General features: G+C 38.6%; 1 protein-coding gene across 1 annotated transcript; it reads right to left on the reverse strand.

Moving 5' to 3' along the window:
* Nucleotides 1-1,334: 1,334 nt before the first annotated feature.
* On the reverse strand, nucleotides 1,335-16,538 carry POLR3G (RNA polymerase III subunit G). Its single transcript, XM_049794468.1, has 8 exons — nucleotides 16,419-16,538; nucleotides 14,357-14,486; nucleotides 10,145-10,207; nucleotides 9,362-9,411; nucleotides 8,795-8,846; nucleotides 4,036-4,106; nucleotides 3,019-3,162; nucleotides 1,335-2,575 (listed from the first exon to the last, which is right to left on the reverse strand). The coding sequence occupies exons 1-8, from the start codon at nucleotides 16,536-16,538 to the stop codon at nucleotides 2,489-2,491; spliced, it is 717 nt and encodes a 238-aa protein (XP_049650425.1). The 3' UTR covers nucleotides 1,335-2,488.
* Between the last annotated feature and the right edge of the window lie 888 nt (nucleotides 16,539-17,426).

Raw genomic sequence — 17,426 nt, forward strand, 5'->3', positions numbered from 1 at the left:
TCTTAGATGGATACCTACACACTAAAAGCAGTGCCTTCTTGTATGAAGTAGCCATGTTTGTCTGCTGTGCTATTAAGATGGGATTTGCATATATGCCTGTCCAAACCCAAAGTTTGGTGAGACCCAAAGAACAGTCTAGGTTTTATCAACATTATGGTCTTGCAATAAATTCTAAGCAATTGGAAAGTGAGCTTATAAAAGCACCTCTGGAACAGCACAATCTCATTTCATTTCAGAAGTGCCTTGGCACAGAGCTGTATCATTGCAGAACTTGGCGCATTTGTAAGCATTGGCCTCACTTGCCATTATTAAACTAGTCCTAGAAGGTCCATCCTAAGACTTTGCAGTTCCCTCTGGAGGACAGAGGTGACCATAGTTCACCTTTTAAAGGTCTCAAAAGGACCTGATTTCTGCTAGAGTAATATGTTTCAACAGTACAGCAGGGAAGCAGTTGTCTCTCCCATTAACAGTATGATGAATGAAGAAAGTCATTGGTCCTCCAGAATTAGTGTCTGCTACAAAACAAGGTATTGTACCTGTTCAGGCAAGCCACAGCTTGTGACAAAATTTAACTCGTGCAGTAATGCTTTTCCAGTGTTAATTCTCTGGTTCTGTCTGGCAAAAGCCATCTATTTGTGTTCCTTGTGTGACAGGCAAGGAGTTTCCCTATTCACCTTGCATCAGGGGGAACGGCTAGTAGAAGATAATATTAGTTACATTTGAGGCAACCAAATTTAATTTTCAGCATGCTTACCTTGTTCACAACATCTTCTGTCTCTCTTTTGTATATCACATGCAAGAAACAGGCACACCTGTTCAGGAAACAACTGCTGGCATGTGTGATTAGAAGAAAATGAGCAGAGGGAATACATTTCCTTTGCAATGCAGCAGAATGTTTATTAAACTTTATTTGTATAGGTATGAACACTTCAAAATAAAATTGGTATACGTCTTGAGGTGTGACCTGCATAGCATTTTAGTTTCACTTCCTTTACATCCAGTATGTATTTTATTAGAACACTTGAAAGCTACACATTAAGGAATAAGTTCTTATTGCACGCAGAACTTCATAGAGTAATGCAGTACAGTTTTCCAGTCACCGGTGAGGTAAAGTACTGCTTGACAGAATGCCAAAGTTGCAAGGAAAACTTCTGTAGTTCCTTTGCTGATAAAAGACTTGGCTTTGTTTTAGAACTGTTCTTTTATTAGACCTATAATAGCACTACTTATCAGAAACAGAATGTTTTAAGAAAGTTAAAAACCAACAGCAGCAGCAACCCTGATCAACAGTAATATAACAGCACTGACCAGTAGTATTTTGTATTATCAAAGGACAACAGGACACGGGGAATGCTCTGTCATTCTTGTTTGTCAAGTATCTGATCTCAGGAATAAGTTTTCTATACTTCAGCTGTTGATTCTTAAATAAAATTGATGTTCCAAACATTCTGGTTTTGTTATTCTCAGAATTCTTGTTTTGTTTTCCTAACTAAAACCTCATCCATCAAAATACTTCACTACATTCTTTTGCTACATCTTTGGTTTTTTTGTATTGATTTGCAGTCTGTTAAGTTTCTGTTGTGTTTATTCTGTAGGTAAGTGAATAAATGCATTAGCAATTACACAGCTAGCTATCATCTGCCATCTCACTTAACAGGTCTGTGAGGTAAGAAAGTTAGTATTGCCTTAAGAGGCAGAGAAACTGAGGTGAACGACTGAACTTATCTTCACTGTCTGTGTGCCACTGGTGAAAACCAGAATTCCGTAATTTCTCAATCTTAAATTCTGCCTTGTATTCATTCTAAATTCAATGACCCTTAATAACTACTTATGCTGATTCATATTTAATCATGATTCAATTAAATATTATAGTCCTTTTTACCAAAATACTAAAAATTATGAGTTCTTTTAACTAGAATAATAGCTTTTCAAAATACTCTCATGTTTTTTGGCTACTTTCAAGTCAGTTTATATTAAAGTGCTTAGTTGTCAGTTTGTCACCTGAATTCAGAAGCTACATAAATTCCTTCAGAGAAGTCAGCTGCCAAATACAGCAGCTTATACCCATAAAGGCCATGTCTCTTTTTTGCTGCAGTCATCAAGAATTTCACTATTATTTTCAAGATTTGACTGCTAAAGCATAGAACTGACTAGTGCAAATGCTTAGGCACAATTTTGATTAAAATGCATACATTCTTTTTCTGTGCAGAGGCAACACAATGGCATACAGCTTACTCCATCAGTAGACATTCCAGAGAACCTTAAAAAGGCGCATGTCTGCAGAACGTTTGGCAAAAGAACAAAACAAAGGATCCCACATCCTGTTTTACAGCATAGTACAATTAAAAATAATTGTTCAGTGTGTTTTTGGAGAGTATACTTAAAACCAACAGAGCTAAAGCATTAGTTCTGTTGATACTCGGCCTACCTCCAGAATTCTACTTCAAGTAGTGTAAGGCTTGAGCAGTGTATCACTTAGCAACAATAGCTAATAAGTTGCTTCATCCATATTGTCATCACTGCCATCACCAAAGTCATCTCCATCTTCAAAATATGAAGAAATGTAGTCATTTTCCTAAACAAAACAAAAAAACCCAAACCATCTAGCACTCTTAGCTTTGGAGGAGACAATTTATGAAAGGAACATGCTTTAAACTTGCACATGAGCACCCACATCTTGAAACAGTAATAGAGTTTTATTTCTTGGGAATCAAAAAGGAGAATATTGTAATGAAGTTCTGATACCTATGAAGGAAGAGTTTGTATGTATTGATTGTGGCAGGACACGTTCCTGCTTGCAAGATCTTTTTTCAGAACTCTTTGGGAGTAACAAGTCTAAAACACCCACTTAAATTAACTACAACACAATGTAGTGCAGCCAAGAAAATTAATGTAATAATGCCTCTCACTACAACTCTCCCTCAGCGTCAGAGAAGCTAGGGACATTTCTTTGGCTGACAGTCAACACAGAACTCGATGAGTGGGATCTGACTTTGTGTAAATAGGAAAACATTATACCTCTTCATGCTCCTCTTCATCATCTTCCTCTGGTTCTTCTTCATCATCATCATCATCACCACCTTCTTTGTCTTTTGGTTTATCTTCTTTCCTGTCTTCCTCATCTTCAGATTCTTCTTCTTCATCATCCTTCTTTTCTAACTCCTGTCACAAGGCAATCTCCTTTACAAGGTAATCCCATGTCACAGCAACAGCATATCCTCCACACTACCAAAATGTTATGCTGCAGTTAACAGCAAGACAACTAGCATAACAATGCAAATGTTTTTTTGTCAATATTTAAACCAACATGATGTGAAGCACGAGAACTTCATACAGACTTACTTGATCAAGCATTAGCCATTGGACTTGAAGTCTAAAAAAGTATGTCTTGTGTAATAAATTGAGTTGATGATTTCCCTTTACCATCCACTGTTAGAATAATTGACAGTAGAAGACCATGTCGTATTTGAAAAAGCAGTACCACATATTATATATAGTAGTGTATCTGCACCAAACAACTGATGGATCACCAAGAGAAAACACACAAGGCTGTTTCACCTCTAAGCTTCTCATTGCTAGGTGGGTAGTCGCCTCCAAAACCAAGGTCACTTTCCTCCTAAGTTTCTCTTCCTATATGTTTCTTCCCTCTCAACTTACTAAATTGTTTAACTTCCAACATCAGTAGACTGGTGAAACAGCAGTAGATTTAAAAGCTCTGGCACCAATTCCTCCTTCATAAGCTCTAATAGTAGCTCTGCTGTTCACAATTAGGCTACATCGTTAGCCAGTGCAGAAAAATTGGTCATTGTGTTCAAACAGGAGCAAAGAAAATAGTTTCTCCACAGCCAGGCTCTATCCTTATCCTCTTCCTTATGCTACCATGTTGCAGAACAGTTGTCTGTCAGAGTAACAAGACAAGGCCAGAAAAAGGGTGCTCTGGTTGTTTGTTCCATTTGTACCAAAAAACATACTAAAGGTTTCATTTTCCTTCAGCAATTTCTGTTGTACAATTTAGAAGGAGTATGCACATCTTACCTCAATTTTTTTCAACACATCCAGATTACTTTTAGACTCAAGACTTTTTGCCTTTTTTGGGTTTGCACCTGCTGAAAAAAAATACACCACTATTATTTTTTTAATATGGAAGAACACAAATTCTCGTTTTACTTGCTCTTAAAGACTTTACCTCTTGAGTATGCCATGGAAATCCCATACCATCTGTATTAAAATTACCTTAGACTTTGACCTATATCTTTCATGGAGGAGTAAATGACCAACTTATGTTAAGTGATGCCTATATAGCCAGTTTGAAATTCACTTTGAACAGGTTGTTGAGTAAAGGTTTGGCCAAAGTATGATGTTCAGCTTCACAAAGTACTTTTCACCTACATACTAACAATATGCTAAGAAACTAGAACAAAATCTCAATTGTTATTTTTCATCATCTTGAAAAGATAAACATTCATTAATGTTACTGATTTATGCAACACATTAATGACAGCTGGTTGCTTCAGACAGATCAAAAAAAGGCAGACAGCAGTTTATTAGCTCCAACACAGTAGACATGTTACTGCAGCTCGATGGCTTTTGGACCACAGTTAGCTCTCATCTGATGAGTCCACAGTGCGTAATTCCACCTAGTCCCTTGATTCATGAACATAATCTTTTATCAAGTTACTCCCTACAATCCAACCTCATTATGCTACTTAACTAGATGGTGGAGGTCAAAAATAGCATTCCATATACCCAGGTAAGAGGAACCTGAATTGCAACACCCTGAACTTATGTTGCCCCAATTCCAGGAGTGCTGTTTGACCAATAGATAAGGAGAGACAAAGAGCTCCGGAGTGAGAGATGTTACAGCATTTACAGAGAGCCCTGTGAGATGTCCTGTTTCCAAAACATAACTGCCTTTTGGCTCTTCTGCTATATTCAGCATGACCACATGAAACTTAAAACACAGAGCTGCACCTAACACAGATTAGGTCTTCTCAGCAGGGTAAAACTGCCTGTGTAAAGTGCCATATTGGTGTAGCTACACAGCTTCTGATGGACAAGGTAGCTTCAGACAAGTGAGCTGATGTAACCGGCACCATTTTTACACTAAGTGTAAAAACTTAGTAAAAACTAAGTGTAAACTGCACTAAGTGGTATCAGAAAGAAAAATAGTGTGCATTGATGGAAGGGATATCCTTTCTGGAGCTGATAGTAACCCAATGTGGTTATGTATTTTATTTGGCCTAATATTTAAGGAAGCAGAACACTAAGAGCTGCTAAGAAGACAACTGTATTTTTGTCAAAAGCATTTGTCATAAATAACATTCAGTTCATTTCAGTGTTTTGCCCAGGAAGGGATTATGTAACAAAAGGACCGCACAGAGCTGAGGGGAGTCAAGCTGCTCTGTAATAACATATGAACAGCATCAAAGCAAACACATTCAGAATGAAGTCGGCTTTTAAACAAAACAAGTGGAAAGTGCGATTCAAAATTACCATCTCTGTACAACCCTCTGCAGGCTTTTGGAGATAATACCTATAGAACAAACAGCTTGGAAATGAAAACAGATGTGCAAGATCCTTCCTTAAATGCTGGGCGTCTCTGGAGCTTATAATAAAATTAGAGACACTGACCCATCGTTAGTAGAACTTCAAGCAAAACAGCTCCTTACATCCACATACAATGGAATACAATCTCATCATTCCAAATATCTGTTCTTGCAGTACTTGGGCTTAAATGCACACATGTGATTGCTACATACATATGCATATAGCTGGCCTTCAAAAGCTGAACCCAATCCATGCTTTAGGTGGTTTTTTTTGGCAAGCACTGCTGGTATCTAGGATACTGTGGTCCACAGCCCAAGGTGTGGGAGAGATGTGGAATTCTACCTGAATTTTTGTCACTAAGAAGGCAGGTGGTCAAGTCTTAGGTTAAAACATCCAGGGAAAACAGAAAAGGAGAAGGAGAGGTGTGTCAAAATGAAGCTGTCCCTGTAATACTGAAATCTTTATGGTTGTAATTTTTTATAAACTCAGGGAACAAAAGATAAGTAATCGATGTAAATCACTTGGGTAAGTAACTCTTGACAAGACAATGGAACAGAAGGAACAAACTGACCTAAAATTAGGAACCAGAAACTTTAGTGGGCTGGTTGCCCAAGAAGCTTGGCTGTACCATGTGAAAACACACCCTTTAGGTGAACTTAACTAATTATAACATGAAGACCACACCTCTAGAAGTTTGGATACCCACCTCCACCTGAAGACCCTCACCCACTGAGCTTGCACAGTAAAATTAAAAGATGCTGCACCTTTAAATGAAGATGAGGCACTATACACCAATCAGCTTTAAGATACAGAATTATAGGTACCAGTAAAAGGTTGATAAACAATGAGATGATAATTATGCTAATGTACAATGTATAAATCAATGACTGTTTTAGTTCTGGGTGTGCTAGCTTTGCGGGGTCACCCCCTAGCACCCCCTTCTGTGAAGAAATAGCTAGTAACTTGACTGTGTGTTATTGGCTTGCACACCTGGTGAATGATCCCACAAGTTTTGGGACAACACCCATAATCTAACTGTGTAGTCATCCCCAAACCATTCCTGCCACCCACCTGGGGAAGACTGGCAGAAAAAGACCTGGGGGTGTTGGTCGACAGCCAGCTCAATATGAGCCAGTGTGCCCAGGTGGCCAAGAAGGCCAACGGCATCCTGGCCTGTACCAGAAACAGCGTGGCCAGCAGGAGCAGGGAGGTGATCGTTCCCCTGTACTGGGCACTGGTGAGGCTGCACCTCGAGTCCTGTGTTCAGTTTTGGGCCCCTCACTGCAGGAAAGACATGGAGGTGCTGGAGCGTGTCCAGAGAAGGGCAACCGAGCTGGTGGAGGGTCTGGAGCACAAGTCTGATGAGGAGCGGCTGAGGGAGCTGGGGTTGTTGGAGAAAAGGAGGCTGAGAGGAGACCTGATCACTCTCTACAACTACCTGAAGGGGGGTTGTAGTGAGGTGGGGGTGTCCTGGTTTCAGCTGGGACAGAGTTAATTTTCTTCCTGGTAGCTGGTGCAGTGCTGTGTTTTGCGTTCAGTATGCGACGAATGTTGATAACACACTTATATTTTCAGTTGTTGCTAAGTAGTGTTTAGATTAAAGTCAAGAATTTTTCAGCTTCTGATGCCCAGCCAGCGAGAAAGCTGGAGGAGCACAAGAATTTGGCACAAGACAGAGCCAGGGCAGCTGACCCAGACTGGACAACAGGGTATTCCATACCATGGGATGCCACATCTAGTGTATAAACTGGGGGGAGTGGGGGTGGGGGATCGCCACTCGGGGACTAACTGGGTGTCGATCAGCGGGTGGTGCGCAATTGCCCTGCGCATCATTTGTACATTCCAATCCTTTTATTATTACTGTTGTCATTTTATTAATGTTATCACTATTAGTTTCTTCTTTTCTGTTCTATTAAACCGTTCTTATCTCAACCCACGAGTTTTACTTCTTTTCCCGATTTTCTCCCCCATCCCACTGGGTGGGGGGGGAGTGGTGCTTAGTTGCTGGCTGGAGCTAAACCATGGCAGGGGGTCAGTCTCTTCTCCCAAGTAACAAGAGGAAATGGCCTCAAGTTGTGGGAGGGGAGGTTTAGATTGGATATTAGGAAAAATTTCTTTACTGAAGGAGTTGTCAGGCATTGGAACACGCTGCCCAGGGAAGTGGTGGTGTCACCATCCCTGAAGGTATTCAAAAAGCGCATAGACAAGGCACTTCAGGACATGGTTTAGTGAGCATCGTTGATGGTTGGACTCGATCTTAAAGGTCTTTTCCAACTTAAATGATTCTATGATCTACAAAGGTAGAACGGTAGGAAGCCTGTTTGAATTCCCATGCAGATTCTGTTGACTCCCTCACCTTTGTTCCACTGGGTTATAAAGTGTCACCTAAGATGGCTGTCCTCAAAATACAATAAAAATATGTACCAGAAGGGCTAATGTGTCACTGATCAGCTATTTACAAACCTCCTGAGTCACATGACTTTTGTATGGCCTCTGTATCATCAGGATTCTCAAAAAACCCTAAACTAAAACCACATGAATTTTGCTTTTAGAGGAACCTATTTTTTTAATCCAATCAAATTCTGATGGTCAGCTGATCTTTGCCATTACAGCTATGTTAGAAAATGAACTTTTAAGAGCAGATAGAGAAACTGGCACAACATAAAGAGGAAAAATCCTCCACAGTGAGCAGTGATTCTCTCTTTGTTTATGATAATCACATTATAGTAACAAGGAATAATAAATCAGCATTTATGATTTCATTGGATCTTGAGGAGCTAATTATTACATATAGGCTTATGAAAGCCAATGCAGTTTCTTCTTCCGGGAAAAAAAAAAAAAAAAGTAGGTATGTACTGGTTTAATCTTTAGAGATTTTGCAGATAAGTATTTAATTTTCAGTTGAATCTGGCAGTCTACCTTTAGTACCATGATTCTCAATGACGCTCTTAAAAGGAACAAAGCTTCCAGCTGAGCCAGTCTCCATGACTACTGCACATTTCTTTTTCTATTTTATCCTCGAACCGAAAAATGACACATGAAATTGGATAAAGAGAGCAAGAAAATAAACAATTATATATGAAACAGCTAGATACCGAACACCAAGTGTTATTTCACATCAACAGACCAACAGACTTCTACAGAGAACTTAAAATAACAGTCATGCATACTAAAAAACACTTTGAAAAACAAATACATGTATGACGCTGTGTAATAGAAAAGATTTTCCTGTAAAAACAAGCAATACCAGCTCCAACTGCTGTTGAAGGATCTGGTTCACAACTCTGCAGAAGCAAGCTGAAAATAAACAAAAAATGTAAAACCAGGGAAAATAGAAAATAACCTACATTATATCATGTGATTTATTAAATCACATGATTAAGCCTTTAATAATTAAGCCTTTAATAAAAGGCTTTAAAAAAATGCATGTCAACCAAATTATAAGCAAGATAATTGAGAAACCCAAAATAAAGAAATCTGAATAGCCAGCTATTCATTGAAGAAGACTGTTGACTAAAGATACAAACTTTCAAAACAAAAAGTTTTATGTTTTTTTAATCTTCCGCTGTTACATAACTCATATGTTAAAAAACCTGTTCCGGTAACTTAAAACATCCTACAGAGGAAAAGCAAAAACCACAAAAGACAGGCTGATTAATAAATTTAGAAAAAATCTGCCAAAAGCCCTGATTATTCAAACTAATTAACATTTCTACCAGTTTTTTTTCCCTAACCAGCTCCAGTACATCTTCTACCACTCAACTAGTGTATACTTGATGTGTACTTAATGCTTCTTAAAAATATATAATATACCTTTCTTGGTCTTTTTCTTTGGCTTCACCTCTCTTGGGAGTCTTCTCCAATCTGTACAGAAAACAGCTTTAATACATATGAACAATGATTTACAACAGCAATCCTCCCCCTGCAACCCACCAAGGAAAGGTAGGGGCTCCTGTTGTGCTTGGTCCTATTTACATGCACACCTAAGTGTTTTAGCACACAACAGTGTTATGGAATTGTAGCTGTACTTTAAATTGAGGAACCCGAGCGAGGACTAGCATTTCACTCACTTAACGACAACTGGCATCTGCCCGAAAGGGACAAAGTTCAGCTCTTCCAGTGGCCCACATGCCCTTCTGTTTACATTCTATAACTAAGTTTGCAGTAGTGATCTATACAGATAGCATTGTGGAAGTTCAATGTTATAAAACCCAGCTACCTGTGACTGAGACATCAGGTTGGATTTTTTTTAGTAACGTCAATGTTTGCTCCCAGTTCAAATTGGTATCTGCTTGGTGAGTAAGGAAGAATGTAAGCTAGAGTGAGCGCTAAAGCTTGCATTTTTGCTGCAAATCGGTTGTTTCAACTGAGTAAATAAATAAAATCAGATTTTTTTTCTTTTTTTTTTTTTTCCACAAACAATACTTCGCCTTGATCTGAAAACATGCAAAGGGCATAACCCTCAATAGGGAATACATGACTTGGTAAGGATTTGCATACTTTTTTATTGCTTGAAAAATAATGAATCAAACATTTAAAAGAGCAGAACATTTCACAGGTTAATAAAGAATTAGCCTTTGATAATCTCAGATATTACCCGGGGTCCATGTTTGACGCTCCTTTTCACTGTTCTGGTACTTTTTACGATACCTCTCAATTACTATAGAGAAGGATACAAAGAGTTACTGAATTCAATTAATTAAAAAGGCACTCCAGGCACTGTCCATGATATTTTCTTGTAACTAAACATACAGTGTGTTTTTTTAATTCCACATTGAACACTTTCTTGTGCTGTTGTCAAACACTTAAAAAAAAGTTAAATGTCACTACTTTCAGCAGTTCTCATGCTAATTCCCAGGACTAATAATTTGCTAAGTACTTGCAAGACCTGGATTTTATATCCCCTTCAAAAAGGCAAAACCCCTGAATATTGCTTTGCATTTTTTGGGTATCTCATTTCAATCAAAACATCCTCCCCCCACCCCCCCCTAAAAAAAACCCCCAAAACAAAAAACCCAGCCCTCCAAAATTATTGTAATTTATACTTCTAGCCTTGGAAAGCATGAAAACATTAAATGCAGATATAGTCAGGGAAACCAGGTTGAAACATCAAATAACGCCAACTCTTCTGCTCTTCAAGAGTTTCCACACTCAAACCTCTGCTACAAAACCAGTCAAGTGACATTTATCACCACTGTGCTAATCATAAAGAGTATCCAGAATTCCCAAGTCTCAGAAGGCTGCATCTCACACTGATCATGATCAACTCCCAAGACTTCAAGTACTTCTGCAATGGCAATGCTTTGCAGCGTAACAGAGATGTGTCGTAAACAGCAGCAACCCATTTTAGTCCATTCAACCTCTGTGCAGGCACAAGAACTAAACTGAGAAATGCATTGTAAATAATACAGTAGTTATACAGTGTAAGCACATCCATTTACACTGCAAAAAAACTTCCTTGTGCAATCTCTAATGACAAAACCAGTATCAAACTTAAGGTTTTTTAAATCAGTCCCATTTTTTTCTTAGCAAATGACCATGCCCAACTGCAAAATCCACTTACTGCAAAATTACTGACTCTGATTGCGCTAATAACTCATTACCCAAGCAGGGATAATTTTTGTGGGTATTGTACAAACAATGGTAACAAACTGTCACCTTTGCAGTCAAGGAATTCTAACATACTCACCAGAGAAAAGGAAGGGAGAAGCAAGGCATCAGAAATGAAGCTCATTTTTAAACTTAGCTATGACGAGGGCAAGCAGAAGACCTACTTTGAACTGTGCAACAAAAAGCTTGCATTTAAAATGACAGTGTCTCAAGAGGCATTTAATGTAGCTGGCCTTCACAGATGCTGCAGGAAACTGTCTGCACAGAAAGGGAAAGAAACTAGTAGTTTTGATTTCAGCTCAAGGCTCTTTAGTGAAGTACTAATTGCTGATGTCATCAGTAAAAAAATAGATCTGACTGACTCTCACCACTCACAGCTAATGAATTAATTCCAATCCACTGCCAAGATGACAGTCACCCAGCCATAGCAGATATACCTACAGGAAAAAATATGAATGATGCATAGCTTATGAAGTGACGAAAATAGAGAACTTACTGTAGCATACACCTGTTACTCAAAATGAGTATTGAATGATGAAAATCTGTTCTATATGGCACACTAACACATCAAACTTGCCAGGCAGTATTAGATGTGGCTTTCATTTACTACCTAAATAATGAAAGATAGATAGCTATGTCCTAACTAATTAAAATGTTTCCCTTCTCACACTTCAAAGGACCATTCAGCTGACCGATGTTGTGCTGAGGGTTTAAAACAATCCACCTGCTCTTGTAGCAAAGCCAATTTAGAAGTTCCAGCCCACAGTCCCCCTCCTTCAGTCCCACCAGATGTTTTGATGAAATACAGGGGAGCAAAGGGCTGTAAACGAGGTAACAGAAAAGATCAGTTAAAAATAATCTACCCTGGGGCAAGAAAGCAGTTTTCTCAAAGGTAAGCCACTTCTGCCACATAATACAGTCCCAGAGACAACTGCATACTGTGACTGAGATGAAAGCAAACTTTTTAAGCTGCAGACCACTACTGATGTAATTATACCCCACCCCTCAGATGAGGCATTTTTCTATAACTAAAGGTTCAGTAAAAAGTTACCTCAACTTACCAACTTACCCTTGGGGAGATGAGAACATTGGAAGCATTATTTGAGTCTATCAAGTGGCTGTCTACCTGCTTTCCCTGCAGCTGCCAGTTTTTGTAGAAAAACAGTCTTCAAAGCTGGCAGTGCTACTAAGGAACACACTCAGCAACAGAGATCGATCGCTCCATCTCAGAAAGAAGGCTGCAGAAACAAAGACGATTTTGAGGTGAACAGTAAGAACGGTCACATGAGGCAAAGTTGGAAAAGAGAGACAGTAAGTTCTCATAAAGTGACTGGTTCCTTGGAAATAACCCTGAACAGCTCTCAGGCATAGCAGTTTCCCTTATTTGTGCCTCAAACAGAAATAGCAAACTTCAAGCCTGACATAGATCAAGAGCACGGCAAGCCTCTAGTGAGATGAGAATCCAAAGAGACAGAAAATTGTTTACTCAGAAGATGAAAGAGGAGATGTGATAAAAGAGTAATTTGGAATTCTTCTACCATCATAAAGGGATCTAGAAATGAAGATCAGATATATTCTCCCTGCCTCATAACCAAGGTTTTACCTGGCCGCATCCTCACGGTCCACCCTGGCCCTGTGCTTGTGCTGTACTACAGCTGCCTGCTGCATCCCAGCGGCTGCTGGGCTCCAGCTGCAGGTCAGAGGAAGCATTCTGCCTTTTGTGAGCCACAACATCTGCTCAGCAGTGTGTTCACTGCTCACACTGCAGAGTGCTGCTCCATTTTAAACAGTGCTTTGGTACAAGAACAAGTGGACAATGAATAAGGTGTGTTAATCAGTGCTACATTCAAAGCCTAATAAAAACCAAATTTGCACGCAGTCTCAAAACCTCTAGAATTCACCACTACGCCATGAACAAAAATTACTAAAAACTCAGAGAGGACTAGACTATGTACCTGTATCGTATCAACATCATGAATATTAAGTCAGAAAATATTATGCTGGTTTTGGGGTGGAAATTGAACCTCACATTTTAGAGTTCAAGTGAGCTCTCATTATTCAAAATCAGCTCAAGATAGCAAGGAAAAGATTATCCAGTGTTTGTCCATTTTGGATTTCTCAAACATGTTTAGAAAGCTTTTTAGCGACTGCCTATTGGACTGACTGGGCCTAGGGTCTAACACATGCGGCATTTCCTAATATGTTGTATTTCCTATTTTTCTGTAATAGCACGTGCCATTTATACCATTCAGAACAAGCACCCAGGAGGATGATAGAACTAGGAAAAAAATCACAAACTAAAAGAAGCAATCCTCAAAGTAATAACCTCCTGTGACTGCTAGATTTACAATGCCCCTACAGCAAGGTTAACAGACACTAAAGTCTTCCTACTCTGCTCCCCTTTCCTTCATTCCCACCAGCTCAGTTTTCTGACCAGGAAGCTTGGATTTTAACAGTATAATGGTGTATGACTGGATGTCAAGTACAGCAGAGCATTTATTGTTATCAAACAATAACAAAGCAGTTAATTTTTAATTATGGAAAAGCAAAAGACATTCTTAGGTCAAGTAGAATAAAATCAAGCTTTGCCTTATAATCCAGCTCTGCTTCTGATGTGAACCTCAGTAAATTACTTATCCTCATCTTGATCTTCGTATTTCAGGTGACTTATCAGTAATACTTACCGATCTTTCCTGAATGGACTTCAGGGAAAACATAATAGTACCTTTTAGAATGTCCAGATATTAAATACAGCATTGATTATTTTAAGTATGTCTTTACACAATTAAAATGGAAGCTAAATTTCAACATTAGTACTACAGATTTCTTTGCTCCAATGCAAAATTTTTAAGGCATTTTAACACGTAGAAGTGTATATTTCACTCGTATTGGTTAGCATATAATTGAAAAACTGCATACACTTGGTCTAAATATTTCTTACTGTGTATCATACGGAACAGACGTGTGATACCTCTCTTTTTCACACAGTAATTGCTTTCTGGTTACAGCACTTGTAGGTGTGATCTGCAACTTCAATAAGTGTAAAAGAAGAAAAATTCCCTATTATCTTAAGCTGCCAATTATTATTCCTCATTATGAGTACAAAATACATCTTCAACACATGCATTTCACTACATCATCCTTCATGTAACAATAACTACTGAAGACATAAATAAAAATAAAAAGCACACAAACAAACCTTCACGATCTTCTTCTACTGCCAAAAAATATGGCATTTGTTTCATAGTTGCTCTAAGATCTTGTTTTAAGGCCAACATGTAATCTTCATCTTCTCCTGTTTTCAGAGGCACTGGCTTATTTTCTGTACTCTGTACAAATTATGTTTATTATTTATAAGGTCTTAATATCCATCAAATATACAGGAACACTAACAAAAGCTACAACAAACATAGCTAATCACAGAAGACTACAACTATGCATTATGCTACTTGGCAAGTACACCTCATTGCATTCTGACATGTGTAACTATGTTTACAACTAAATTTGTACCTTTCATAACTTTGCTGTATCTTTCTGCAAAATGTATCAAGAAATGAAGAAAAAAACAGTATTAAAACTGTGAAATAGTCATTCATAGTCACGCTAAGCTCTTAACTGCCAAAAGCAGTTTTTCACACCAGCCTAGCTCAATCACAAACTACTGCTTCTCTCCTCAGAGCCGAGCTGGCCTTAACCTCTTCTAAAGCAGTGTTTTAACTACATTAAGTATGATCACTCTGAATCACATGGACACCCCAAAAACAGTTTTAAGAACACTGGAGCCAGAGGCAAAATTACAGAATGGATGTTGTTGCTCTCACACGACAGATGGTGCACAATCAATATCTATGTGGGAGGTTGCAAAGCACAGAGTGCTATCACAAGTACCAGAGCTGGCGCATGAACAGAGTTCACTGCTTCCAGCTATATTTGCTAGCTGGCCAACATTTTAAATCACTAATGTTGCTGATGGTAAGCTGCTGCTCCTTAATTGGGTTTCTAATTGCGTTTACAGGAAATTTGTAAGAACTCAGAATGTGTCCATTAGCAATATGCAATAGCAACAATTCACTGCTTAAAGTAATTCCACTGTAAGTCAGTCAACAGCTGTAATATACTTTTGGTCACTGCCCCGTCATTAAATCTAACTCTTGCAATTTTTATCGTTCCTAGTTATGCCACTGGGTTAAGTTTGATTTTTTTGAATGGCACTAGATTTCCCCTGACAAGTTTAATTTATTGCTGAAACTCTGTTCACAGAAGAAAGAAAGCATCTCTAACTTCTCCATGGTATACATTAGATACACTGGGGCTAGTAATTCTCCTGCAAGGCTGATCCACTCACTGCTGACTGTAACTGCAGAGGCTGCAGTTCACACAGAATTCAGCTTCCTTGTGCTATCAAGCAGACTGCAACATTCACATTAGGAACAATTACAGATGGCTTAGTATCAATGAAATCACATAACTTAATTGTAAAGGCAGACTGAGAAGATATAGAACATCTGGTTCAGTAAGGCAAAACCTTGGGTGAAATAACTGTTCAGAGAAATCTCAGCATAGCACCAAATATATGTCAAACTTGCAAGTTCTGTACCATAACATGAGATTGAGAAAAATGTCATGCATCTTGATCAAATCCTGACAAAACTGGGAAGTGCTCTTATATAAAACTGCAACATTCTAAGACTACTTTTCCACCTCAAAATTGTCCAAGCTTCCCTGCATAGCAAAACACAGTCAGAAAATGCTCTTTCTTCCCCTTTAATTGTCAAATACATCCCAAATGCCAAATCTCAATTAAGTTTCCTTAAATAAAATATCTTTCAGTTATTCTCAAATTATTTTCAAATGCTGGCTACTGAGGTACCAGACAATCATCCAAAATCTTTTACATTTGCATCAACAGTAAACTTCTAAAATCAGCAAATCCATTCCCAGCTTCAAAGACCAGCGTAACTCCATTTCAGATAAATTCAGATAGCCAGTGTTTCTGTTACTGTAATGTCCAGAAAACCAAATCACTATGAGTACTTTAACGAATGAACATCTTGCAAGAAATCTAGTTAAATACAGGATACAACAGTTAGCAAAGGGATGGGAAGTAGTAATAAGAAAACAAATCATTTACATTAAATACTTCAAAACTGACCTAAAGTGCTTAGGGTTGTTCTTGTATTTCATTACATTATCTAAACATAAGAGTGAATACACTTTACCTAAACACAGAGACTGTGCTCTAAGATACTTGCTTTACTTACAGGATATGTTGGTGGAGGCTTAGACACGGTCTCAGGCAGAGCTGCACCTCTACCAAAGCCAAGAGCATCAATGTTGAAGGTAAATGCAGTACGTCCTCTTCCTGTACCTGACTCAGCCATCTGGAGTAACTGAAAATATTACAGTTTTTTAAAGATTTGGTTTTGTTACATGTATCAAATGCATGTACCTATAGAATTAATGTCTAACAAAGATTACAGTAATTTTAAAACCACTCTCAAAGATCATTTTAAATAGCAAGCCATTTTTAGCCCATCTAACTTTCTTCCACATACTATAAATCTGGTGCATGCCTAAAATCAATTCCTTTTCCTTATTTCTGCTAGCCACCTCTGCATGCCTGAAATTATCTCCTAACCAAGGAATTCAAAACTCTCTTCTTCTTAACCTGAAATTCACTGACTTGAGTTGAACCAGGACAGAGGAACCAGAAACAAGGCAGGGTGGGGGGTGGCATGGGGAAGGGGAAAAAAAGTTCAAGGACCCAGAACTTTCTGTGAATACGTTTTGCAGTTTCTAAACTTGTCTCCAAAAACCAGTTTGTGTTTGTCACTCATGGCTTCTTCATCCTTCAATCTATTTTTTTTCCTTTATCTTTGTAACTAGCTTTGTGTACTGACAAGGAGCCAAAAGCAGAGATTCAAGGTAAAAGCATCAAAGGACTCCAGTATGTTTGCAAGCTAACTGCTGATAAAAGGAGGTTCATTATAACTAAAATATTTCAGTAAGGGTGTAAGAGAAAAATAGCCTGCAAAACTACATTTACAGTCACATCTCACCACCTTCATTGTTATGCCAATCTTCTTCATCTCAGGCTTATACGACCCGTGGGTTGGCAAGTTAAGCAAAATGTGAGACACACACTTTTTGCAGAGAAGATGTCAAGAAATGGGACCCAAAAGAAGCCTGGCTGAACCAAAGTGCTACTGTGCTCACTCCCCAAGACCGTGTAAAGATCAATTCGAGGCCCCAGCCCAGAAATCCCATGT

Source organism: Accipiter gentilis, chromosome Z (assembly GCF_929443795.1).
Source record: "Accipiter gentilis chromosome Z, bAccGen1.1, whole genome shotgun sequence".
Taxonomy (NCBI): domain Eukaryota; kingdom Metazoa; phylum Chordata; class Aves; order Accipitriformes; family Accipitridae; genus Astur; species Astur gentilis.

What these genes read in the sequence shown, in the direction of transcription:
- POLR3G (XM_049794468.1), bottom strand. Translation starts at nt 16,538, where the DNA reads ATGGCTGAGTCAGGTACAGGAAGAGGACGTACTGCATTTACCTTCAAC. An exon ending in AGCCTCCACCAACATATCCT is followed by an intron (nt 14,487 to 16,418) that starts GTAAGTAAAGCA and finishes TAATTTGTACAG; the next exon opens with AGTACAGAAAATAAGCCAGT. An exon ending in CAAAGAAAAAGACCAAGAAA is followed by an intron (nt 8,847 to 9,361) that starts GGTATATTATAT and finishes TTGTTTATTTTC; the next exon opens with AGCTTGCTTCTGCAGAGTTG.